The sequence below is a fragment of the Myotis yumanensis genome, unplaced genomic scaffold, assembly GCF_028538775.1.
Source record: "Myotis yumanensis isolate MYYU_CA2020_CCGP unplaced genomic scaffold, mMyoYum1.0.hap1 SCAF_16, whole genome shotgun sequence".
Lineage (NCBI taxonomy): Eukaryota > Metazoa > Chordata > Mammalia > Chiroptera > Vespertilionidae > Myotis > Myotis yumanensis.
Genome location: NW_027223767.1, coordinates 5,741,059 through 5,765,655, shown reverse-complemented (window position 1 = coordinate 5,765,655; position 24,597 = coordinate 5,741,059). Strand labels below are relative to the sequence as shown.

General features: G+C 39.3%; 1 protein-coding gene across 3 annotated transcripts in view; it reads right to left on the bottom strand.

The window, feature by feature from the left end:
- Positions 1-22,597, bottom strand: part of TEKT3 (tektin 3) — a 39,047-nt gene extending 16,450 nt beyond the window's left edge. Inside the window, exons 1-4 of one of the 3 annotated variants that reach the window (XM_070393486.1) lie at positions 22,520-22,597; positions 13,411-14,018; positions 10,466-10,549; positions 2,922-2,992 (exon numbers count right to left, since the gene is read on the bottom strand). In XM_070393486.1, the coding sequence (XP_070249587.1) occupies positions 2,922-2,992; positions 10,466-10,549; positions 13,411-13,989 (734 nt within the window). In that variant the 5' untranslated portion in view covers positions 13,990-14,018; positions 22,520-22,597. The other 2 variants (XM_070393488.1, XM_070393487.1) reach the window with 2 other exon arrangements.
- Between the last annotated feature and the right edge of the window lie 2,000 nt (positions 22,598-24,597).

The window sequence follows — 24,597 nt, the reverse complement described above, 5'->3', positions numbered from 1 at the left end:
CCAGCCGGGTGTGCTTCAGCAGCAACCCTCTGGGGAGGAGGCGGTGGTGAGCTCTCAGATGGTGGTTTCCTGCCCTGCCAGCAAAAAGGAGGACTGGCACACACTACCAAAGGACAGGCCCAGTGGGGACATAGGAGACTGGAAGCCATGTCTTCACTCACGGAGGAGTTCATTCAACACATAGCAACCAGTGCTACCACATGCCAGACACTGCTCTGCATGCCCAGAATGTGACAAAACATCTCCTCCTTGGAGGAGCCTGCATCCTGCTGGGAGGAGACAGGCGATGCTCATGACGAATAAGCAAGTCATGTGGTTTGTTAGCAGGAAAGTTGGCCAGGAGCATGAGTGGGGATGTTAAGTGAGGCCATTGGGCAGGACTCCTGAGGAGGCAGCGTGTGAGCAAGGGCACGCTTTTGGAACCAGATCCAGCAGAACCTCTGGACACCAGAGGCATTGGGCTTTCCTCCTGAGGAAGTGAGAGATCACGGTCTTACAATTCAGAGGAGCCTTCTGGTGCTGGGCTGGGAACAGCTGCAAGAGAGCAAGGAGACTCAGGAGCAGATGGGACAGTTACCGAGGTGAGATGGGGGTGGCTCGGACCGAGGGTAGATGAGTTTTAAATATGAGACCAAGAGAATCTCCTAGGAGACTGAACATCAGTGAGAATAAAGAGCTGAAGTTCAGTGATTGGAAGAGCAAATTCTATCAACAAGGGTGGGCTAGGCTGTGGGCAAGGAGCGCAGGACTGGACAGAATGCAGCTGACATGCTGAGCTTGGGTGTCCACTGAATATCCAAGTGCAGGAACCAAGTAGGCTGTTGGAATTTTGGAGAAAGTTCTAGACTATTAAGAAAAATTTGGGAGTCACTAGCATATATATAGTATTTGAAAAAGTGGAACAACTGGGTGATCTTAATCATTTCTGTATTCCAAAAATTAAGCTATCACTTAATAAAGCCTGCATGGAATTGAATGGACTGGTTCTAGCTGCAGCATCACTTCTACTGAGCCTGTGCCTTTGGGTAAGTCAGTTGACCTTTCAGATCTCTTTTTTGATTGTTATTTATGAAGTGGAACTGAGGGTAGCAGCATGTAAGTCACCTGCATTCTGTGAATTCTGCAACAGTACACATGTGCAAAGGACAAAAGACAACAAGGCATCTCCCCTTGCTACTCTGGGTTTGGCCTCTTCCCTTGGGTTGTTGGTTGAAACTCAAGGATTAGAAGGCCTTTCTCATTTGTTGTCCAAGATGAGGATGGCCCCCAGCTTTCCTTCCATGACCTGACCTAAGAATCTCTCCGGGTATCTAGAGCTAAGGAAAGTCCTGGAGGCAGCACCCCACCAGCCTGCTGATAGCCCGTGATGGGAAATCTTGGTTGCCATGTTGGTACTCAATGAGATTCCATTTCCAGCTAAGATCCAAGCTGAGTGCTTCACTGCTCCGTTCCTCCTCCCATCACCTTGGATGGACCCAGCCCCGTGGCCATATCTGGGACTCAGGCCCCCAGATGCCGAGGAAGCCGCCACAGGTAGTGAGGTGGGCATCTCACCCAGACCTTTAAAGAATCGTGAATAAGGAGGCCAAGCAAGTGCACACGCAGAAACAGAACTTCCCACACAGGCTGGACCAGGGCCACATGGGGACCGTCGGTAAGGGACATTGAGGAGAATGTGTTGTCCAGGGTGGCACAATCTGGGCCAAGAAGAGCAAAGGACACAGGTTGTAGATTATGAAAGAAAATGGGGACTAGGAACTGGATCAGGAGAAAACCACAGAAGCAATTCTTTGAACCTCACTTAACTGTGATTCTGAATTCCTAGGGAGCAGAACCCATAAGTTAATATTGGAACGCTACTGCCCGGTATTTATAGCTTAAGGAAATTGTATAATTAAACAAACCACAAGCAACGAGTCATCCTTAGTTAATATCATCCCTAACGTCACCAATTTCCACATCAGACTCTTTCTAGTAAGAGTTCAAGAGATATCTCAGGCACCTGAACCTCCGCCACCTTCACAGCTGTCTTGGTGGGCAGGCTGGGCAAGCTAAGTAAGAAGTACCAGCACAGCTACAAAGCTCACTGCTCTGAGGATGTCACACAGAAACCTTGATAACATTAGTATACGCAGAATCCAACTGCTTTCTGTGGCCATAACCAAATGGACACTGATCTGTCTATTCATGTTAGGCAGCAGCCCCAGCCAGCACTTTCTGTGTTGACAGCTATTATCACTACGCAAGCCCCTCCTCTGATTATTGTCTCCCTTCTCATATCTGCTACTACCTACCATTGTAGAGAAGAGAGGGATGCGTGTTCTGGTAAAGAATAAGGTGGATGGACAGTTACAATGCAATGATGAATGAATGTTGAGATGTAATGAAGTTGATTATAAAGTCCTTCATCCCAATATTAATTATTATTCAATTGCTATGCAATGGTCGTAATGAGTATTGAGATGGTGTGATCAAAGAAGGAGCATTTCTGCCAGGAAATCAGGGAAGGCCAGGTCCTTAAGGAGGTAGAGGAAGTAAACATGAAAGTGAACCACAGTTCACCTCTCTTCCGACTGTTGGGCTGCACACCCACAAGTCACTCTCTCATCAAAGAGTAATAGTCTTTGAGTTCAAAGAAATCTTAGCCATGCTCCAGGTTAAGACAGAAATACTTGCTATGAAATCTCAAATCATTTTTTAAATAAAAATGTAAAGCAAGTATTCCAAGTACTCATTTTAATCTCTACATAAAAACATGTGTGAGCACGTATGTGTGTGTTTGTGTTTCCATATATAAGAAATTCTCATATAAGAAGCTAAGAGAAATCTGAATGGGAGGCATATAGAAGCACAGTTTCATAATAGGTCTTACATGGTATGAGAGGCAATAGGTTTTACACTGTATGAGGTAAAGCTCTTACGCAAGTTGGGCCACGGCCTTATCCAAATGCAGCTTCATCCTTTCTTGACAACACAGAATATTATCAACTTCCTACTCAATTGAAAAACACACACATTAATGTTTTTGTTATTGAGCATTGCATTCAAAGTCAATAATGTAACAAAACATCAGTGAAGGAAAATTTTTTTCTGGTTAAACAAGTAAACAAATTTATATCCACTTATTTACACATATACCCCGATAACATTGTGATCTAAATATCAGACTGAAATTCATTATTCATAGGGCTATAGAAAATCATATTATGGAACAAGTTGGGACAGGGGTAAGATTTCAAGGTTTTTTTTACATCTCTGGTTCTATACAAACAAAATTCTGGTGATGTGCAAAGTGAATATTAACTATTCTTCCAAGACAGTGCATCAGGGAGGGGGAAGGCAGTCAAAAGGCAGCTTGTCTCTAGCCATGATGTGGCCTCCAACATGCCCAGCTCTTTGGACCAAAGAGGCTGCCTTCCCTCCCCACTGGCCCACCTGAGCCCCACAGCCCCACCCCACTGCTCTGCTTGACCTCACATGTGGGATTTTGATGCTACTATTATGTATACAGTCCATATAACAGGCGTTGTATCAGAGTTTTTAAAACAACCATTTGGTTTCCTCTGATATTCACATTAGATGATCTAAGAACTCAAAATTGTACCAAGATGATATTTAAAAAGTGCACAAAATTGTTACATCTTTTTCAAGTGAAAAGTGATCATATTATACACACTGTTTTGTGGTTTGCTTTTTAATTTTAAACTTGAACATTTCCCCATGACATTAAACAATGCTGTGATCAACAACTTCAATAAATATTTAGACATCCTCAAAGGGTAGCCTTTTTTCCAGGTTTTGACAAGTACAGCCAAATTGCCTTTCAGAAAAGCTGTGCCATTTACAACCATAAGTGGGTGTGTGCTTCCTCAGCTCCCATGCCAAGTAGCCATTATGACTCCACTTAATCTCTACCAATGTGATAGGACCCCCCCAAAAGTACACCTGTCCAAATGTGTGGGTTAATGCTATGACTATGCATTGGTTCACCATTTGGCTTTTCTTTTGTGCTTGTCCACTTTTCCGTTGTTTTTAAAATTAACTTATGTGTTCTTATATGTAAAAGTCAATCTTTTCCCATCAAATATGTTTTATATCTACACTAATAAAAGAGAAACATGGTAATTAGCATACAACCACTACCCTTCCCATTGGCTAATCAGCATATCTTTATGCAAATTAACTGTCAGCCAAGATGGCAGCCGGCAGCCATGCACTGAAGCGACCAGTGACAGCGGACTCCAAGGTTCCCCACCTCACTTGCCAGCCTCTCAGCTGCAACTCTAAGCAACTATGTTGCAAATATAGAAGCTAAACAAAACCCCAGAAACCTGCGTTAGTCAGCCAGGCTTGAGCCAGCCGGACCACAACATTGTATCAAATACAGAAGGAAAAACAAAGGCCAGAAACTGGCTTTCAGCAGCCGAGGCCTCAGAGCTAAAGCTGGCCCAGAATAAAAAAAAGAAAAAAGAAAAAAGGAGTGGTTGGGAGCTTCAGTCAACCCACCAGCCTAAAAACAGCCCTCAGCCCCTCAGCCAGACTGGCCAGGCACCCCAGTGGGGACCCCCACCCTGATCCAGGACACCCTTCAGGGCAAACCAGCCAGCCCCCACCCATGCACCAGGCCTCTATTCTATATAGTAAAAGGGTAATATGTCTCCCAGCACCAGGATCAGCGTGACAGGAGGCAGCGCCCAAACCCCCTGATCGCCCTGCGGCTCTGTGAGTGACAGGGGGCGGGGCCACAACCTCCCTATCCGCCCTGCTCTGTTAGTGACAGGGGAAGGCACCCCAACCCCCTGATCAGCCCTGCTCTGTGCATGATGGGGGGAGCTCCCCAACCCCCTGATCGCCCTGCGGCTCTGTGTTTGACAGGGTGCGGTGCCTCAACCCCCTGATCGGCCCTGCTCTGTGTGTGACAGGGTGCAGCACCCCAACCCCCCCCCCCCCCACGGGCCCTGCTCTGTGTGTAACGGGGTAGAGCCAGAACCTCTCTATCGGCCCTACCCTGAGTGTGACAGGGTGCAGCGCCCCAAGCCCCTGATCCGCCCTGCTCTGTGTGTGACAGGGGGCGGTGCCCCAACTCCCGTATGGGCCCTGCTCTGTACGTGACAGGGGGTGGCGCTGCAACCTCCCCATCGACCCTGCTCTGTGCATGACAGGGGGGGTTCCCCAACTCTCCAATCGGCCCTGCTCTGAGCCTGACCAGGGGCTGCACCTAGGGATTGGGCCTGCCCTCTGCCACCCGGGAGCAGGCCTAAGCCAGCAGGTCGTTATCTCCGGAGGGGTCCCAGACTGCGAGAGGGCACAGGCCGGGCTGGGGGACCCCTCTAGTATATATATATGTGTGTGTGTGTGTGTGTGTGTGTGTGTGTGTGTGTGTGTGTGTGTTTACAGTTTGGCCTTTGCCTTTATATTTTGTGCATGGTGTTTTTGATATGTGAACATTTATGATTTCTATTATGTTAAATTATCAAATAATTAAATAGCTCCTTTTCATTTCTGCCTTGCTAATTTGGTTATAAAGTCCTTCAACTCTAATGTTAATTATTACTCAACTATATAGTCTTATCTTTTATTGCTTAATTATGTAACATAAAAATATTGACTATCTTTAGAGTTATTTCAGTGATTACTCTCTGATTCTTTAATATCCTAAATTAATGAAGTAAATGAAAAACTAAATTCCTAACACATCTTATCAAGGTTCCTCTGCCCTTAGAGGTAGCAAAGATTTCTCACATTCTCCTGTGCATCAGTCTCAGTTTTCAGTGTTGGTGGTCTTCCTCTTTATGGCTGTGTGTGTGTGTGTGTGTGTGTGTGTAGCTATTTCATTGAGGTGGGTGTTGGCAAAAGATGCACAGAGTAATGCTTTAAAAAAACACTTAAAACCCAAAACCCTAATGAGCTTTTATACTCTGTACATGATGCACATGGCGGGCATTCCTGGGACTTTTAGTGAAAAAAAAAAATACTTTTAATGAGACTCTTATTATAAAAAATACTTCAACAATAATTTTTATATATGGCCCTGGCCTGTTTGGCTCAGTGGATAGAGCATCGGCCTGAAGACTGAAGGGTCCCAGGTTTGATTCCGGTCAAGGGCATGTGTCTTGGTTGCGGACATATCCCCAGTGGGAAGTGTGCAGGAGGCAGCTGATCAATGTTTCTCTCTCATCAATGTTTCTGACTCTCTGTCCCTCTCCCTTCCTCTCGGTAAAAAATCAATAAAATATATTAAAAAATAATTTTTATATATGAATTTAAATAATGTCAGAGAGTTGGAGGCAGGAAGGTCTAAATGTCTAAAACCAAAAACCATTGAGACTGTCCCCAGTGTTGATTTACTCATTAATCTTCACTCAAAGGTTCATTTTGCTTTAAAGTCCAAGAAGTTAGCTAGATCTAGGAGTTCCGTTGATATAATGTCCTGATCAGTTCCCCCAGAGAAGCCACTTTGTAAGAATTTGGTGAAGACCACTGACTGAAAGAATCAACAGAATTCGTGAGAAAATATTTCATTCTACTCACATTTTTCAAAAGCAAGCCGTTTAAAGCTATTTCCTATTTTTTTTTATAATATTAACTTAGTTATTTAAAAAACTGAGGCCTGTTCTGGTAAAAATAAGGTATGCTAATATCATTTCCTTGAGTAGGCTACAAGATACAGTCACTGCTTGAACTAATTGGCCAGGGCGAAGGCACCCTCAGTTGATGAACCACTAGTCTAATCACAGACTCTGTGTTTTGAGGTCAATCAGTGTCTGGTACTGACCTGGAAAATATTTGCCTCTAAAGCAGTGCTTCTTGTCGTTGTTTAAAAAACAAATAGTTTTATTGAGATATTGTTCACATACCACAGAATTCATGTACAATTCAATGGTTTTTATTCACAGAGTTGCATAACTATCACTAGAATCAATTTTTAAAACATGTTCATTACCCACCGAAGAAACAACATACCCCTCAGCTGTTATCCCCAATTTCCAATCCCTAAGCCACCTTCTCCTGGGCAGACACTAATCTACTGTCAGTCTCTGTCGATTTCCCTAATCTGGACATTTCATATCAATGGAATCATGCAATATGTGTTCCTTGGCCACAGGCTTCCTTCACTCAGCAGAGTTTGTTCAAGGATCATTCATGTTGTAGAATGCAGCAGCTCTTTATTCCTTTTTATGGCTGAATAGCGTTCTGTTGCATGGAGAGACCACGTTTTATCATTCATCAGTTGATGGGCATTTAGCTGTTTCTAAATGGTTGTGATGAATAATGCTGCTATGAACATTCATGCACATGCTTTTGCGTGGCCACATACTTCCTTTTCTCTTGGGTAAATACAAAGGCATAGAATTACTGAATCAGATGATAAGTCTGTTTAACCACCTCCCAAATCAGTTACTTCATTTTACATCTCCACCAGCATTGTATGAGGGTTCTAATTTCCCCACATTCTCATCAACACTTGCTATTTTTTTTTTTTTTTTTTTGGTATTTTTTAGTTTAGCCATCCTAATGGGTGTGAAGTGATATTTCATTGTGGTTTTATTTGAATTTCCCTGATGACTAATATTGCTGAGCATTTTTTTTCTTATGCTTATTAGCCATTTTTATACCCTCTTTGGAGTTTCGGAGAACTCACTATTCAGACTCTTTGCCCACTTTTGAACTAGGTTTTTTGTTTGTTTGTTTTTGTTTTCAGAGTTTTCTTTTTTTCTTCTAGATACAAGTCCCTTATCAGATGTATGATTTGCAAAGAATGTCTTCTTCCATTCTGTGATTGTCTTCTCAATTTGTTGATGATGTTCTTTGAATCATCAAAATTTTTCCTTTTGATGATGTCCAAGTGTATCTATTTGTTTCTTATATTGTTTGTGCTTTTGGTATAATATTTAAGAAACTACTGCCTATTCCAAAGTCATAAATATTTATGGCTATGTTTTCTTCTTAGATTTTTACAGTTTTAGCTCTTACATTTATGTCTTTCAATCCATTTTGACTCAAATTCTTTGTATGGTGTGAGGTAGGGGGCCAACTTCGGTTCTTTGCATGTAAATAAATCCAACTATCTAAGCACCGTTTGTTGAAGAAAATAGCCCTTTGGCACCCAGCTGAAGATTAATTAATCATAAATGTGTGCTTATTTCTGGATTCTCAAATGCTATTCCATTTATCTATATGTTTATCCTTGTATTGTAGCATTGTAGTAGGTTTTGAAATCAAGAAGTGTAAGTCCTCCAACTTTCTTTTTCAATATTATTTTGACTATTCTGCATCCTTTGAAATTTGATGTAAATTTTAGGATGTGCTTGCCAATTCTTACAAAGAAATCAGCTGGGGATTTTGAAAGGAATTGTGTTGAATCTATGGATCATTTTAGGAAGTACTACCATCTTAACACTATTTAAGTCTTCCAATATATGAACATAATATGATAACTTATTTAGATATTAACTTCTATCGATACTATTTTGTAGTTTTAAAAAAGTCCTTAACTCTGGATGCTAATTAAATTTATTTGGGGAATATTTTTAAATATCAATGACTAGTCCCCACTCCAGATTTGAATCAGAATTTCTGAAAGTTGGACCTAATCACTGATATTTTAAAAGCCTTCACAGGGTGCAGTTTTGCGAGCTAGAATTATGGAAACACTAAAGTAGCCAAGTTTAAAATGAAATCTCTTAGAAATGCTTTAGTGAGTTTGTGGGCAAACTCATGAAGTCAAACTGTTAGAAGTGGCTTATAATTTACTGCATCTCAGTGACAACAAGGCATCTGCAGATTTCACATTTATCAGCTATGAAGGAGGAAAGGATGATTTAGAACAATGTTAGGGAGAATGAAGTGGAAAAGAGAGAGGTGAGAAACAAATCAGAGGAACAATGTACAGGAGCTGGAAACTGATTACAGAGATGATGTGAGTCAGCAAGACATGCCATGGTAATGGGAGAACCTTGGTACCATTAATAGAAAGCAGAAAGCAGAAGACATCAAGATAGAAGAAAAGCTCACTTTTAGGCTTGATGAATGTAAACCAAAAATTGAGTCACCAATGTAAATATATTTGAAAGGTACTTAGGGATATAAAACTAATGCTTAATAGAGGATATGGCTAAGAAGAGAGAGAGGGAGAGAGTGAGAGAGAGAGAGAGAGAGAGAGAGAGAGATTAGGAAGGGCCCAGGCATATAATGGCTAATCTTAAGAAATGGCAGACATCTGTGGTAGCAAGTCTAGTAAATGAAGTTCAGTATGACTTAGAAGTAAGTCATATTGAATTGGTGGAAGGTGGAAGAGAGCATAGTGGGAGAATCAAATGGGAGTGCAGATATAACAATAAGATTCTGATGGCAATTTGGCTATATACCAAAAGCTTTCCAAATGCTTATACCCTTTGACACACCAGTTACATTTTTTGAAATGTATTCTAAGGAAATAATAAAAATACATGTAGTTATCAATAATATATTTGTACACTGCAATGTTATTAAAATATAAGAAGAACAAAATAATAATAATAATAATAATAATAATAATAGAGGTAAACAACCTAACTATTAAAAAAGAGAAGATTGATTTTTCAAAAAAAAAAAAAAAAGATAGTGAATCATGATGTAACCATTAAAACCATGTATTAAAGCATATATAATGATGTGTGGAAATAATAACCAATACAAAATTTTAAATGAGTAAAGCACTATTGGGGTTAGGGGTGTAAATCAGCAGAACACAGAGAATTCTTAGGGCAGTGAAAATACTTTGTATGATTCCATAATGGAGGATGCATGTCATTGTACATTTTTCCAAACCCATAGGATCTACACCACCAAGAGTGAGCCCTATGGGTAAACTACGGACTTTGGGTGAAGATGATGTATCCATGTAGGTTCATCATTTATAACAAATGTACCATTCTGGTAGGGGGTATTGGTAACCGAGGCTGCTATACATGTGTGTCTACAGGGATTATATGTACCTTCCTCTCAATTTTGCTGTGAACCTAAAACTGCTCTAAAAATGATCTTTTTTAAAACAGTGCTGCCTTCCCACATGTATATTTAATAATCACCATTGAGCACTGATCTAGAAAAAAAATCACTAATCAAATTCATATATACTGTATATTTCTAATCCTGAAGACATGTCTGTGTGTCTTTAAGTTGGGTGGTATCTATCTAAGTATTTAATAAAAAGAAAGCTTAAATGCCCCCAAATTAATAGTGATTTCTGTGTAAGCCAGATCCAGGTGATTTTTATCTTTCTTTATCCTTTTCTGTATCTTTCAAATTCTCTAATAAATATCTATTACTTTTCTAGCCTAAAAAGGTTGTTTTCTAAATGCTATAAACACTTGATGTTATAATTTCTTATTTATAAGTGGCTATATGTAACATCACTTTTGTTTTAACATTAAATGCATGTTGGCAGCTAAGTTTCTGGTTGAAACATTTCCCCCATATTTACCGTCAGCAGATCTGCTTCTACTTCATCATGAACTAGGTCGATGCCCATTCTCTTCTCTCGATGAAACAGACATTCTCGAGCTACCTGCAGATACACGGATTAGAAAAACCTCTAACACAAACTGACTAACACCAGTGACCTGAGTGTCTAATGACCTGCTTCTAACACAAGTCAACAAACACTCCCAATACCAACTTTTCAAGCCATTTTGTTGGAAATGTAGGGCGAAACCAACCATGACAACTACTAGTAAGTAAACCCTTTGTTCTAGATAGAAGGTAAAGAGTTAGCTCTTCAATTGTGGTTTGAAATTTTTCCTAATTTGGAGAGTTGACAAAATGAAGCAGATAGTATCAACTTGATCTCCACAAATTAGCACCTGAGAAAATTACTTGGTGTTAATGTCTTCTACAGAAATACTTCAATAACCTGAGTCTTCCAGGTATTATTTATATTATCTCCAAATAATTTCTATAAGAAGAGTAAGGAAAAAAAATAAATGATTGTCTTTAAAGACAACAAAATATTTGTGTAGCCCAAATCCAAGCGATTATTTTTAAAAAGGCAATTATAAAAATAAAATTGTCTTATCCATTGAAGAGAAAAATACAGACAAATAGAAGATGATTTAGCCATACTCCTATCACTGTTTTGTTTGTTTGTTTTTAACAAAACAGAGATTATAGTGTCCTTATAATTTTATATTATGCTTTTTAGGGTTGACATTAAATGATAGGCCCTATTCGTAAAATAATCTTTGAGACAAAGTATATTAATGGCACCAATGGAAAATAGTTTAGATTGATAACAATAAATTAAGTATGAGAGAACATTATGTAATACTTTTTCAAAGACTATTTCATATTATGTGGTGACTTTATAATGTTAAATTTAAAATTTTTTAAATATAATAGTATGAACATTATAATCCAGATATAATATCATTGAACAAAATCTTTGAGTGAATCTTTAATTTTTTAATAGTGCAATTTACATCTGATTGATGATGATTAATGAGTTGACAGGAACTCTGATTATTTTAACGTGTATTACTAAATCATTTTCCAGGAAGTTTCTTCTTTCCACAGTCCTACCAGCAATATATGAAAGTGTCCACTTTCTGAACTTTGCCAATCAGAGACGTTATCAATATTTTTGTTAATTTTATAGGCCAAAAATGGTTCCTTCATTGATTTAATTAGCATTTTTATGAAGTTTTAACATTTTTTCATGGGTTGACAATCTATATCTTCTCTTTTGAGAGGGATCAGTTTACATGACTAACTAATTTTAATCAGGGCCTTCTGATACTATGTTGATAATAAATAATCAAAAACTTCTGGGCAAAAATTGAAGAAAAAATTCAATTCAAATGAGAACCATCTCACTGAACGTAGTCACCTCTGAAAGGAGCACTTTTCAGGATAATTCAAAGTAAGTGAGGTTGGATGTAGCAGGGTATAGAATAGACCAGAAATCCTCACACTGAGTGGGGCACAGAGAAAGTATGGAAGGGCTTCTAATCCCTTAAAACGATTCATGATGAGTTACTTTAAGATTACATAGTTAGTGTCTATCAACCTCTCTTAAAATTTCTGGTGGGTTGCATGTATTTGTATGTGCTTGTTTTTAATGGGGAGGGGGCACAAAAAGAGTAACAGTGTGTAGGGGTCTCCAACAAATTCTTCAACCCACTAGACATCAGCTCCTTGATCCTCTAAACCAGGGGTCCTCAAACTACGGCCCGCGGGCCACATGCAAATACAAATATTGTATTTGTTCCCGTTTTGTTTTTTTACTTCAAAATAAGATATGTGCAGTGTGCATAGGAATTTGTTCATAGTTTTTTAAAAAACTATAGTCTGGCCCTTCAACGGTCTGAGGGACAGTGAAGTGAACTGGTCCCCTGTTTAAAAAGTTTGAGGACCCCTGTTCTAAACTCTGCCTCTACAGATGTAACAATAAACTATGGCAAATGCTTATCATGTGGCAAATAAGTCACACAAATATGAAGAAAAATGGTATGAGCTTTGCTCACACACACACACACACACACACACAGAATGTCTTCTTTCAGTGATGGTGTATAGAATGAGGTTGGAGTGCCCTCACACACTCAGAAGGTTGGAGGCAATTTGAGTCCACTCAGAAGCCTGGTCAGAGGCCAGTAACCAACTGCAACGTGGCCTCCATGACCCCAACTGGCTTAACCTCAGTCCCATTTCTCTATTCAACCAAACTATTCTATCTCCTAAGAAGATCTCATTTGGCCCGACTGGTGTGGCTCCATGGTTGAGCGTCAACCTATGAACCAGAAGGTCACGCTTCAATTCCTGGTCAGGGCACATGCCTGGGTTGCAGGCTTGATCACCAGTAGGGGACACGAAGGAGGCAGCCGATCAATGATTCTCTCTCATCATTGATGTTTCTATCTCCCCCTCTCCCTTTCTCTCTGAAATCAATTATATCAAATATATATATATATATATATATAGAAAGTCTCATTTGATCACTTCCTTGTGCCAAGAAATGGAATTATACTGTATACACAGGCATTTCACAACCCAGACTAAACAAATAGTTGGTTTGGTTTTATGGGTGTATTTTTCCCCCAAATGTTGTTTATGTTAATCCAGGGACATCAATGACCAAGATGAAAATTTCATCTTCCCATCTCTTAAATATATTGTATGTTCCAAGGTGTCTCTTTAATTAGCCTCATTTGCTTTGCATTCAGAATTCTTTCTGCTTATATGAGTGTTCTGTATAATGTGTAAAAATAGCAATTGTTTTAACATTACTGGCACCAGTTACAAATTTATTGATAGGGGCTGACTTCTACAAGTGAAATAAAACCCAAATCAACCAATAAATAACCTCAGAAATTCAACCAGTGAATTATAATCATAACAACGGAGTCATTAATCATAAGGTCTTATATTTACCTGAAGAGGGGCTTCCGTCTCCATCAAAGCCCTCTCCAATTTTTTCTTAACATCAGTTAGTTCATTTGTCTCTCCAATCATTGAATCCAGCTCATTAATTATTTCAGATTTCCAAAATCCTATGTCATTGACTCGTTCTCCCAAATTTTGAGTGGAATCTGCCTGGGTTTTTCTTGTTTGTTGGTATTTGTCTTGAATCAAGCGAGATGTATCTACTCTTAGACTCTCTGAATTACGTTGGGAAGTGTTGGATTCTTGATAGTTGGTTAAATTGGACCTATACCAATCATCAGGAGTGTATCGTGTGAAGAGAGTGGTTCTATTGGAAACAAAGGGGAGCATGGGGCTCTCGGATACCTTCTGAGATCTGGTGCAGTAGGGGCCCAAGGTTGGTGAGTCAGCAGCTACTTTGTAGTATGTGCTTGGTCTCCAAGGAAGACTCAAGCTATGGGTCATATTGGAGTGGGGGAAGCGGTCCCTATAGCTTGATGTCACGGAACCGATCGCTGGTAGAAAGTTGGCTGGTGTTGGTTTAGGATGGGCATAAGTTGCCGTTAAAGTTGAACCTAAAAACTCCATGATGCTCAAACACTACTTGTAAATCTCTCCTGTTTAAAAGGGGGGAAAAGGTAAAAATAGACAGTCACATAATTTAATCTTTGGTGAAACTTTACAAATAAAAGGCCACATCTGACTTAGTATTAGTAGCAGTGCCCGCTAATACATATTTCTTTTACTCTGATACCCACCTTTACCAGTGATAATATATTCCAATATTTTTTCATTTCTATGTTGCCAAATATATTAAAAATCACATTTTTAGATTGGCTATTTGATTTTTAAAAATATTTTCAAGTTATAAGAAGTAATATTGTCCTACAATAAATTCAAATTAAGAGCCTAAACTACGCATTTTAACAGATAGGGGTTCAAATCTTGGCTCTTCTATTTACAAGCCATGTGACATTGGACAAATTACTTAACCTCTTTGTGCCTCAGTTTCCTCATCTTTCAGTTGGGAATAATAGTACTTCTTTGGATTGTTATGAGGGGTATTAGCAGCAAGGCGTTGCTTGGCAGCATCCCCCACACAATCTGGGTTATAATGCAGTGCTTGGTAGGCAAACATAGCTCAAGGCAAGTAACTAGATCCCCTTCCTGACAACTTGGCACCTGTAAGCACTTACAATATGAACATCCTAGGGACGTCACTGAGGCACTGAGGTTTGAGGATTGAGTAAGACAATGCTAAGGATGTGGAATGCTTTAGCACAGTTCTGGGCACATAGTAAATGCTCAATAAATACCAACTTCTAAAATTACTAATACAGAGGAATATATAAAATAAAAGGTAAATATATTCATTCTCCCTCCCAAAACTGAACTCAGAAGTAGACACCATGGATAGTTCATTAATAGTTGTATCTCTCCAGATTTTTCCTCTTCATATGACAACATATGTATTGTTTTTAAACCTGCATACATACACCATTTATTCATATGCACAGAGATTTTTAATACATAAAGTAAATTATCTTAGTCATTATAAGTATTATTCTAGAACATGCATCTATGTTTTGGACTTCTCCCACTAAAACATACAGATCTACTTCATCTTTTTTACCAGTTGAAAATATTTTATTGTCTGAAAATTATGGTCATTATTAGTCCAAAAAGTGAAGGTTACCATAGCTTATGACATACTTTTCAGCATCTAAATATCATTCTATTTGGGGTTAATGCCTATGGATCCATTTACTGAAAAGGAAAAATCAAATCAGATTCAATTCCATAGCCTTCTCAGAATAAAAATCATTCAATTATTCAAATAGCTATGTCTTGAAGCCTTTGGTATCCAAACCACAAAATAATCTATCTGTAAAATTGTGGTCAAATAAAAATCCACTTGGACCACATGTGATAAAATAGCTGCCCACTGGCAGTGGGGTGTCCCACCTGAGCTTAGATCCCTGACTTTCCCTCAATTCTTCCTTCCCTTAGCCCCCACACATATACTGGCCATGCTTAGAGTATGATGGTAAAAAAGAAACCTTAATAACCACTTGCAGTTCTTTCCTTAACTATGAAACTTAAACACTGCCTTTTGAAACAACAAATTCAAAGTAACTTGAGACCTTAGCATCCTCATAGTAAACCTTAGGCTGTTCTTAGTTCTAACCTCTTCTCCAAGTCAAATCTAGAAATAATCCCAGTAGTTTTCTTTCAGCAAGAAGCTTCACTTGACTTTTCTTAATTCTCAACAGTAAAGGCTCTAAAAGTGAATGTTTCATTTGATCCTTCAGCCAATGGTTTCCTAGTGCAGGATTACCACATGTATTTACGTACACCTATTATGTTCAAATCTTGAGGGAGCTATCTTTGTTAAATATTGACCCATGGTCATTTCTCCAAGGGATGATGTGTGAAGATGCAGAGGTTCATTAGGGATGAGATATAATTTAGAACCTGGAATCTGAAGCATAAAACTCGGCTGTTTAAAGTTCACAGATGGAGAGCTCCTTATATGTGGCAGTAAGTTTCACATGGAGACAACATTCCACAGCCACGCTGAAGTTCAAGATTCAGCCAGCCATCTCTCATGTCACTCAGGAAGGCTGAACAAAAGACAACAGCATAGCAATGCCTTGTATTTTGGGTCATTACTGATAAAACATATTGAGAGTGTCATTGCCTAAGAAATACTCAAAAACTCAAAATAGACTCATTCTCCAACCAGGATAGAGAAATAAAAACTAGACCTAGCCTCTTACCTATAAAAACCAGGCAAAATACATGAAATAGTTTTCCAATATTGGACAAAAATCCTCACAGGACTCTGATCCATAAAAGAAGAGAAACAGATAAGGTAAGCCTTCTGACAGGAAATACAGGGTCTGGCAGCATTCGTAAGTTAAGGAGATCAGATCAGAACTGAAGGCAATGAAACAGCTCTAAGTTGTGAAGCTGGTCCTGGAAAAACGCAGGCTGTTCAGAGAAAGAGCTCCAATCTACACAGTGAGTCTTGGCTGCTTGATAGGCTGCCGGTACATCAAGGGACCTTCCACAGACCTTGGAGAAGAATGATGGCAGACTGTCAGCTGAACCATTTCTAGAGCCCACAGAGAGTGGAGAGACTTGCACCAGTCAGAGTGGAGAGTTATTGGTAATCACCTGGAACATTCCATGGAGACCCAGAGAGGTCACACATTAGAGACGGGGCTGAACTGCTTCTAGAATGCAGCTATTGAAAACTCACTCTAGCAAACTTAAAAAGAGACCTCAAAGAGATCAAACTACTCCACAAGTCATTAAACTGCCTGACAACATCAAGACACCCAAATATATAACATCACGGTGTCCACCATCTGATCAAAAACGTCCAGACATGACAAGAAGCAGACATTTCTCCTTAATCAGGAGAAAACTCAGTCAATAGAAACAAGCCTATGAATAGTAAAATGTGATGGCACCAGCAAATCATGTATGCACATTTAAAGAACAAGAACCTAACAGAGACATGGAAGATCTAAAAAGGAGCCAAATGGATTTATCAATAAAATATACAACATATACTTGCATAATTTCACTACATGGGATTTTCAGCATATTAGATACAGGAGATGTAAATATTAGTGAGCTTCAAACTAACCAAGCCAAAGAAGAGTTTTTAAACTAAAAAAATAAATAAATAAAAAGAGCCTCAGCAATCTATGGTACAATGTCCAAATGGTCTAACATCATGTACTTGGAGTATCTTAAAGAGAAGGGAGGAAAAAAAAACTTTGAAGAAACAATGGCTACATATTTCTCAAATTTTATGAAAACTACAAATCCCTAGATCTAAGAAGCTCCACACAATTCAAGAAGATAAATACACACCCATGTGCGCATGCCCACATGCACTGTCACCACCACTACATGGCCTCAAAACTCATCATAACCAAATTGCTAAAAATCCACAATAAAGGGAAAAACTTCAAATCAGAGTCAAAGGAACAAAGATAAGTATTAGTGCAGAATTCTGGTCAGAAACTGTGCAAGACAATCAAACATCTTTAAAAGCTGGAAGAAAGTGTAAGCCTAGAATTCTGCATCTGGTAAAAATATTCTTCAAAGATGAAGGTGAAATATTTTTTTTTTCATAAAAACAAAAGCCAAGAGAATTCATCAGCAGCCGAACTGCTCTAAAAGAATTGTTAAAGGAAATTCTTCAAGCAAAAGGAAATTATAGCAGATGGAAATTTGGATCTAAACAAACAAATGAAGTGTCAGGAATGGTAAGCATGTGTTCTAATATAAAATTTTTTTAACTTTTAAATTTCCATAAAAGATGGTTGTTTAAAGTAAAAATAATAAAAAAATTGTGCAGTTTATTTACAAATTAGAAGTAAATTATATGGTAATAATAGCACAAATGATGGGAGAGCTAAAGTGGAATATATTCTTGTAAGGGTCTTTTAACTAAAATGGAACAATGGAACTTAAGTATATACTGCAATAAGTTAAAATGCATATTATAAGCTTTAGGGCAGAAGTTCATAGGATGTAAGCCAGGAATTTATGGGCTTGTCTAAAACCTTCAGGGGTGACAAGGTCAAAACTACAGGGTGTCCTCCCAAAATTACACAGACTTTGGCTGCCATCTTTAATTCTAACGAGTTAAATCTGAAAAGAAAGAAACATCAATTAAGCTATCAGCTGTTAAAGTGTGTATACATTTTTTGGAGGACACACTGTATTTGCATAGTAAATACTTAGATACCATTTGCCTTCTTCACTCATTCTCTCACAAATTTACAGGTTTTCCAGATGTGATGTGATACATCACAACAGACTGAGTGCAGGACCCAGCCACTAAGAAATTTTAAAATTTTGCCAAAAATGTAAAACAATGTCACTCTTATTACTAGTTATTTTGTTTCAGAAATCAGATTTTTAAATAAAAAACTGTTATTTATATTACTGTACAATGGGTTTTTAAGGTTATTTTTCTAAAGAATTATTTTTTTAATTTTAAATTTCTAATATAATAAATATCAAGAGATATAATCCATTTAAACTAAAGCTCTTTAGGTCCAGCATGAAGTCATTTGAATATAAAGGGGTTCTAAGACCAAAATGTTTTTGAACTGCTGACCTTGAGTAATCTCTAAGAAAAAATAAAACAGAGTTAACGCTAATAAGCCAACAGTGGAGGGGAAAACAGGGAATACGTACAAAAGACATATAATTAATTCAAGATAAGAGAGACAAAAATAAGACAGAGAAAACAAACAGCAAGATGATGGACAGGAACCCAATCATATTGGTACTGACATTTACAACAAATGGTTTAACAACCAAATGAAAAGGCGCAGATTTTTAAACTGAATTTTAAAAAGCAATATTAAACTGTATGCTGTGTAGTGAAAAACACAAAATACAGATAAGTTAAAAACCAAAGTATAGAGAAAAATATGCTATGTAAACACTAATAAAAAGAATACTGAAGTGGCTATATTACTATCAAACCAAGTAGATTTTAGAACAAGAAATATTATCAAAGATGAAGAGAGAAAAGAAAAAAAAGGAGACATATATAATACTCTTTGTAATACTTTAAGCAATAAAACAATAAAAAAAGATGAAGAGAGAAACAGGATAAATTGATTAATAAGGGAGATAACAAATAAAGTATCTTACATGTCTATTTAACCATTATCAGAATTTTAAACACATGAAGCATAACTAGCAGAACTAAAGTAAAGAGGAACAAATCAACAGTCATAGGTGGATCGTTCAACACTCAGCTGCCAGTAGTAGAACAAACAGAAAGGAGTTGGTGATAGGATATTTGAACACTACAATTAACTGGATCTAATATATGTATAGGACACTCCACCCAAAACATAAGATTACACAATATTTCCAACTGCACAAAGAACATTCACCAAGTAGATGATATTCTGAACCATAAAACAAGTCTAAATAAATTTAAAATATTGAAATCATGCAGAGTATTTTCTCTGACCATATCAGAATTAAATTAGAAATCAGTAATGGTAAGGTATTTGGAAATCCTCAAGTAGCAGGAAATTAAACAACATAGTTTTAAATATCCTCCGGGTCAATGAAGAAATAGCATGGGAAATTGGAAAATATTTGGAACTGAATGACAATGGAAACACAGCATATCAAATTGTGAAATGCAGCTAAAATAGTGTTAAGAGGCAAGTTCATAGCTTTAAATGCTTATATCAGAAAATAAGAATGAGCTAAAATCAATAATCTATTCTTTCATTTTTAATAGCTAGAAAACAAAGTAAATCTCAACTAGAAGGAAGGAAATAATAAAGAGAGAAAAATCAATAAAGGGCAAATGGGGGGAGGGCAATAAAATCCTAATAGTAAAATTGATAAATCTCTTTCTGGGTTGATCAAGATAAAGAAAAAGAGGAAACAAAGGAGGACAAATTACTAATATCAGGAATAAAAGAGAGGATATTACTATAGACCCTGAAAACATTAGAAAAGTAATGAAGCAATATTACTAACAACATTATGCCAAGAAATTTGACAATGTAGATGAAAAGGACAAATTTCTTTCAAGACCATTACTAACTAAAGAAGAAACAGATGTCATGAATAGTTTCATAGTAATTAAATAATTGAATCTATAGTTTAAAATCTTTCATCAAAGAAATCTTCAGGCCTGGATGAGTTCACTGATGATTTCTACTAGACTTTTAAGGAAGAAATAATACCTCAGTTTTTAAAAGCCTATGTGTACTTTGACACGTTGCCTTTTCCAATGTTTAAATTATTCTCTAAATTCGATCTTAGTCACTTCCTAGGAGGGTGAGACACATAATAAGATCATTAACTGTTATTATAAACTAGAGGCCCAGTGCACAGGTTTGTGCACCAGTTGGGTCCTTCAGCCTGGCCTGTGGGGATTGGACAGAAACTGGCTCTCCGACATCCCCTGAGGGGTCCCAGATTGTGAGAGGGCACAGACCAGGCCCAGGGACCCCACTGGTGCACGATTGGGGATCAGGGCTGGGGAGGGACTGCGTTAGGGCTCCAGGGTATGTCCGGCCTGTCTTGTCCAGTCCCCAGAGGCTGGACCCCAGCAGCAAGCTAACCAACAAGTTGGAATGTCTGCCCCCTGGTGGTCAGTGCACATAATAGAGACTGGTCAAATGGTCGAATAGTCAGACACAGCATATTAGGCTTTTATATATAGATAGATATATCATATTTCTAAGTAAACTGAACACATTCTTTGGAAAAATAAATGAAAATAGCTGCAGAAAAATCCAGTCCCTAAATCATGCAATTGTTTTTTTAATTATACTTTTTGTCACGACCAAAAGCATAAGATATGAGACATGTGCTGCTAAGTCAAATACAATGTTTGGCTGTGTTCATTTAATGTGGGCTCAATAATTATTTACACACTGGAAAATACTATAATAGTCTCATAAATATTAACATGGTAAAATATAATCAATCACACAGAGATTTTAAGTACTAGAAAACTTGATTTACAATCCAAAGGGTAGCCTCTAGTTGGATAAACAGATTTTATTAGCAAGTTTAGGCAATACTTTGAGATCATAAATATTTTAAGGTATAAAAATCTATAATTTTCTGCAGAAGACAGGCCAAGTACAGAGGGTTCCCACAACTTATCCCACACTCTGCCCCAGATGAGTGACGACGTGAAATGATCACATACAAGCTCGGTTCTTTTAGCCATGTACATGAATACACAGTTTTAAACTGGAGTAGAAATAAAACACTGACCCAATATATTAATAAGTACCAGAATCAGAAGAATAAATTTAATCAGACTTCATATGCTTAAGTAATTCATCTTTATGCATATATTAAATAAGAATGCAGAAAAAGTTGAATAATCTCTTTCTCTCCCCCTTGCAAAAAAACTCAAAGTTTTATAAGGATTCCTTTATTGATGGTGGAAGTATAAATTGCTCTACATTAGAGAGCTACGTGCCAGTATCTTATAGAGTTGAAACAGCACATTCCCTGTGATTCTGCAATTCAACGTTCTGACATCTACCTAGAGAAACTTAAGTATGTACACAACTAGAATGTACAAGAATATCTTTCTAATAAGTTTTCAAAGGAAACAACCTGAAAAAGACCATCAACTGGGGTACACATGCATAATATGTGATAAAGTCATACAAAACTTTTCACAGAATGGATGACCTATGTATAGCATGGTATCACTATGTAAACTGAAACACTAAATGCTGGTCCTGGGGTAGAAGTGGGGAAGGAGAGAGGGAACAGGATTCCCAAGGGTACGTAGGAGGCCTCATCTGTGCCAGGAACAGGTTTATGGTAGTTGTTGTACGAGGCATGGGTACATGGATGCTCGAACACACTATTTTGTGAAATATTTTACTCTAGGTCAGACAAAGAATACTTTATCAGATACCTCAAAAACACTTTGCCTATCAGTGAAAGTATTCGCTTGCTTTTTTCACAATGACCAAAGGAGTACTTTTGCCCATGTAGACAATGTTTATTGAACCAGAACACAGTAAGCATCCAGGGAAAAAACATAAAGGGGCTTGGTCTAAATTCGAAATACAAGTGAGAGCTTCCCAGCCAGAGCCCCACAGAAGTGGCAGTGCGGGAGGCGACACCAGCCTGGGCACGAATCTCAGGAACTGTCCAAAAGGCAAGGCGACTGTCCTGCCCTCGCAGTGCCTGCACCCAGCTAAAGCAGGAAGCACGGAGCAGTGACAACGCACAGCACTGCTCGGAGGTGTAAGAAAATGTAGGAGTTAGCAGAGGGTCGGGGGTTCAGATGCCCCTTCTCTGGTTCTGCGTTTACTTCTCAGTCCTTTAAAAGCCTCAGGAACTTAGATCACGAAGGTGTGGGGGTGGAGGCTAGATAGGCTGCCTGTGGGTTTGTGTGATTTTGGGGGAGGTGGGGCGGGGGGGGGGGGGGGCGGGAGGGAGTAGAGAAGTGAAGGGGGGTAGGAATTCCAGGGTTTCCATGACCTCACCTCGAATTCTGAGGTCAGAATCCTGTTTGGGGAAGGGGCCTCTAGAGGGGTCGCCTCAGCGAGGAGCCAGCGAGACCACTCACCTGTCGCAGGTGCCAGGTGAGGGGCGGGGAGCGAGAAGGGTCGCAGACCCACCACCTAACGTCCTTGGAGGCTCAAACCCCACCTGCTCGGTCTTGGCACCGCTTTGCAGTGACGTCAGAGCCCGAGGACCAGTCAGCAGCCGCCCCCGTCGGCTCGCCAGGAGCCGATTGGCCAGTGGGTGGAGAGGCGGGCAACAGAAGCTGGAGGAACAGGTTACCATGGACGCTGTCGCGCTTAGTAACCATAGCTCTGGGAAGCCCTGCCTGACCCTGGAGGTGAAAGAGGTGAAGGACAACCCCAGAGAGATGGCTGGGTGATGCCTGTTCTCTGGTACCTGATTCGGACTCTTCTAGCTGTGCAAGCTTAGTGGCCCCTCTAAGGCGCAGGATGCTGAGAAGACCCCACATTTAATCCTGTCTTCTGCCTGGCAGATCTGCCATGATGCCGTTATCTAGTGATCGTCCCCTCCTGCCTCACTCTAAGAAAAAGATTAGAGGCTTTCCCTCTCTCTTGAGCTAATATTTCTGTAAACACTAGTCCATTCTATTCCAATGAGGCCATGTCTTCCATCACTGTTCATCCTTGCAACCCCCTTACAGCGCCTTAGGAGTTTACATTTGATCGAGGGCACTCAAGCTTGGAGAAGCCCACGGACTTAGGCAAGGTCACCCAAGCACTAAAACTCAGATCTGTCCAATCCAAGGCAGCTTTCCAGGCAGCAGTCGGAAGGAGGGACGAGCAGAGTCCTGGGTTCCTCTGCTGCTAAAGAGAACGAGGCCCTCAGTTAGTTCCTCTTGGTGTGCCTGGCAGGTCCTGTGAAGGCCCACAGAAGGCTGATTCTGGGGGTTTGCTGTCAGGATGGGGCAGTCTGGCCACCCCCTAACAGACACAAGGGAAGTAACTACGGGTTGAGGGCCTCGGCTTTGCCAATCATAAACTCAGTTCTGTGTGTTGTCCAGGTTTATTAGAGGCTAATTCAAGCTAACTGAACTCAGAGAAACCCGAAGTAGAGAAGCTGAAATGATCCTGCATAAGCAATATGGCACCTCCAGTAATGGAGACACCATCCGCTGACCAGAAGCCACTCAGTAGCCTGGCCACAGCATTGGGCAAGACAAGTCCCAGAACCTGCCCCCAGGCCCTGCCCAGGGCACTGCCAACCTTGCCCTTTTGTTTTTCTGTTTCTTACCAGCAACTCTTTCTATTTCTGGTCAAAAAATCATTTTACCCCGAGTTATTTTTTATTTTTACTTTTTCCTTATGCATAGAGTGTTGACTTTTGTATTAATTTTTAGAATTCTAGATGGGCCTTGCTGATGCCTGTAGCTACAGACATAGTAAATACTACCAGCCAAAGGCCTGCATCTGGTCTAAAATAGATTTCATTTCCTGCAAACTCCTTGAAAATAACACACAACATTTGTGCTTTTGCACACATCAAAATGCACAGTATCACTTCTAATTGAATATCAAATTTATTCAATTTGTGAATTAAAAATAAACAGGTGAAATTATAGAACTGGGATTCTAGTTTTTAATCTTGCTCTACTATACCAGCCAAAGTGAACTTTTTAAAAATGTAATATGATGTCACAGCTTCCATTGCATTTATCATAAAACCTACACACTGGACTATGGCCAGTACCATGGAAGATTGCATCCTTCCTACTGGCCCTGACCTCAGACCACACCTACCTCCCTCCCTCACTGTGTGCTGGCCACACTGGCCTTTGCTCAGGTTTTCCAGTGTGCCATGCTGTTTCCTACCTCAGGACCTTGGCATATGCTTTTTCCTCTTCCTGGACCACTTTCTCCCTCAAATGTCCCTGTCCTAGAAGCAGTCCCCCTGCTCAATTACGTCACCCTGCTATACTCCCCAGGTCCTTTCCTTCATGGCATTTAGCACACTTTTCAGTTAGTTAATTTGTACAATTATTTAACTAACATCTGAGTTCCCTTCCAGAACATAACTGTCAGGAGGGGAGGAACCAGGACTCTCTTGCCCACCATTGAGTCCTCAGCAGTTACCTGGCCCTGGAAAGGATGTATCCACACCTCTAACAACTTCTATGGGACA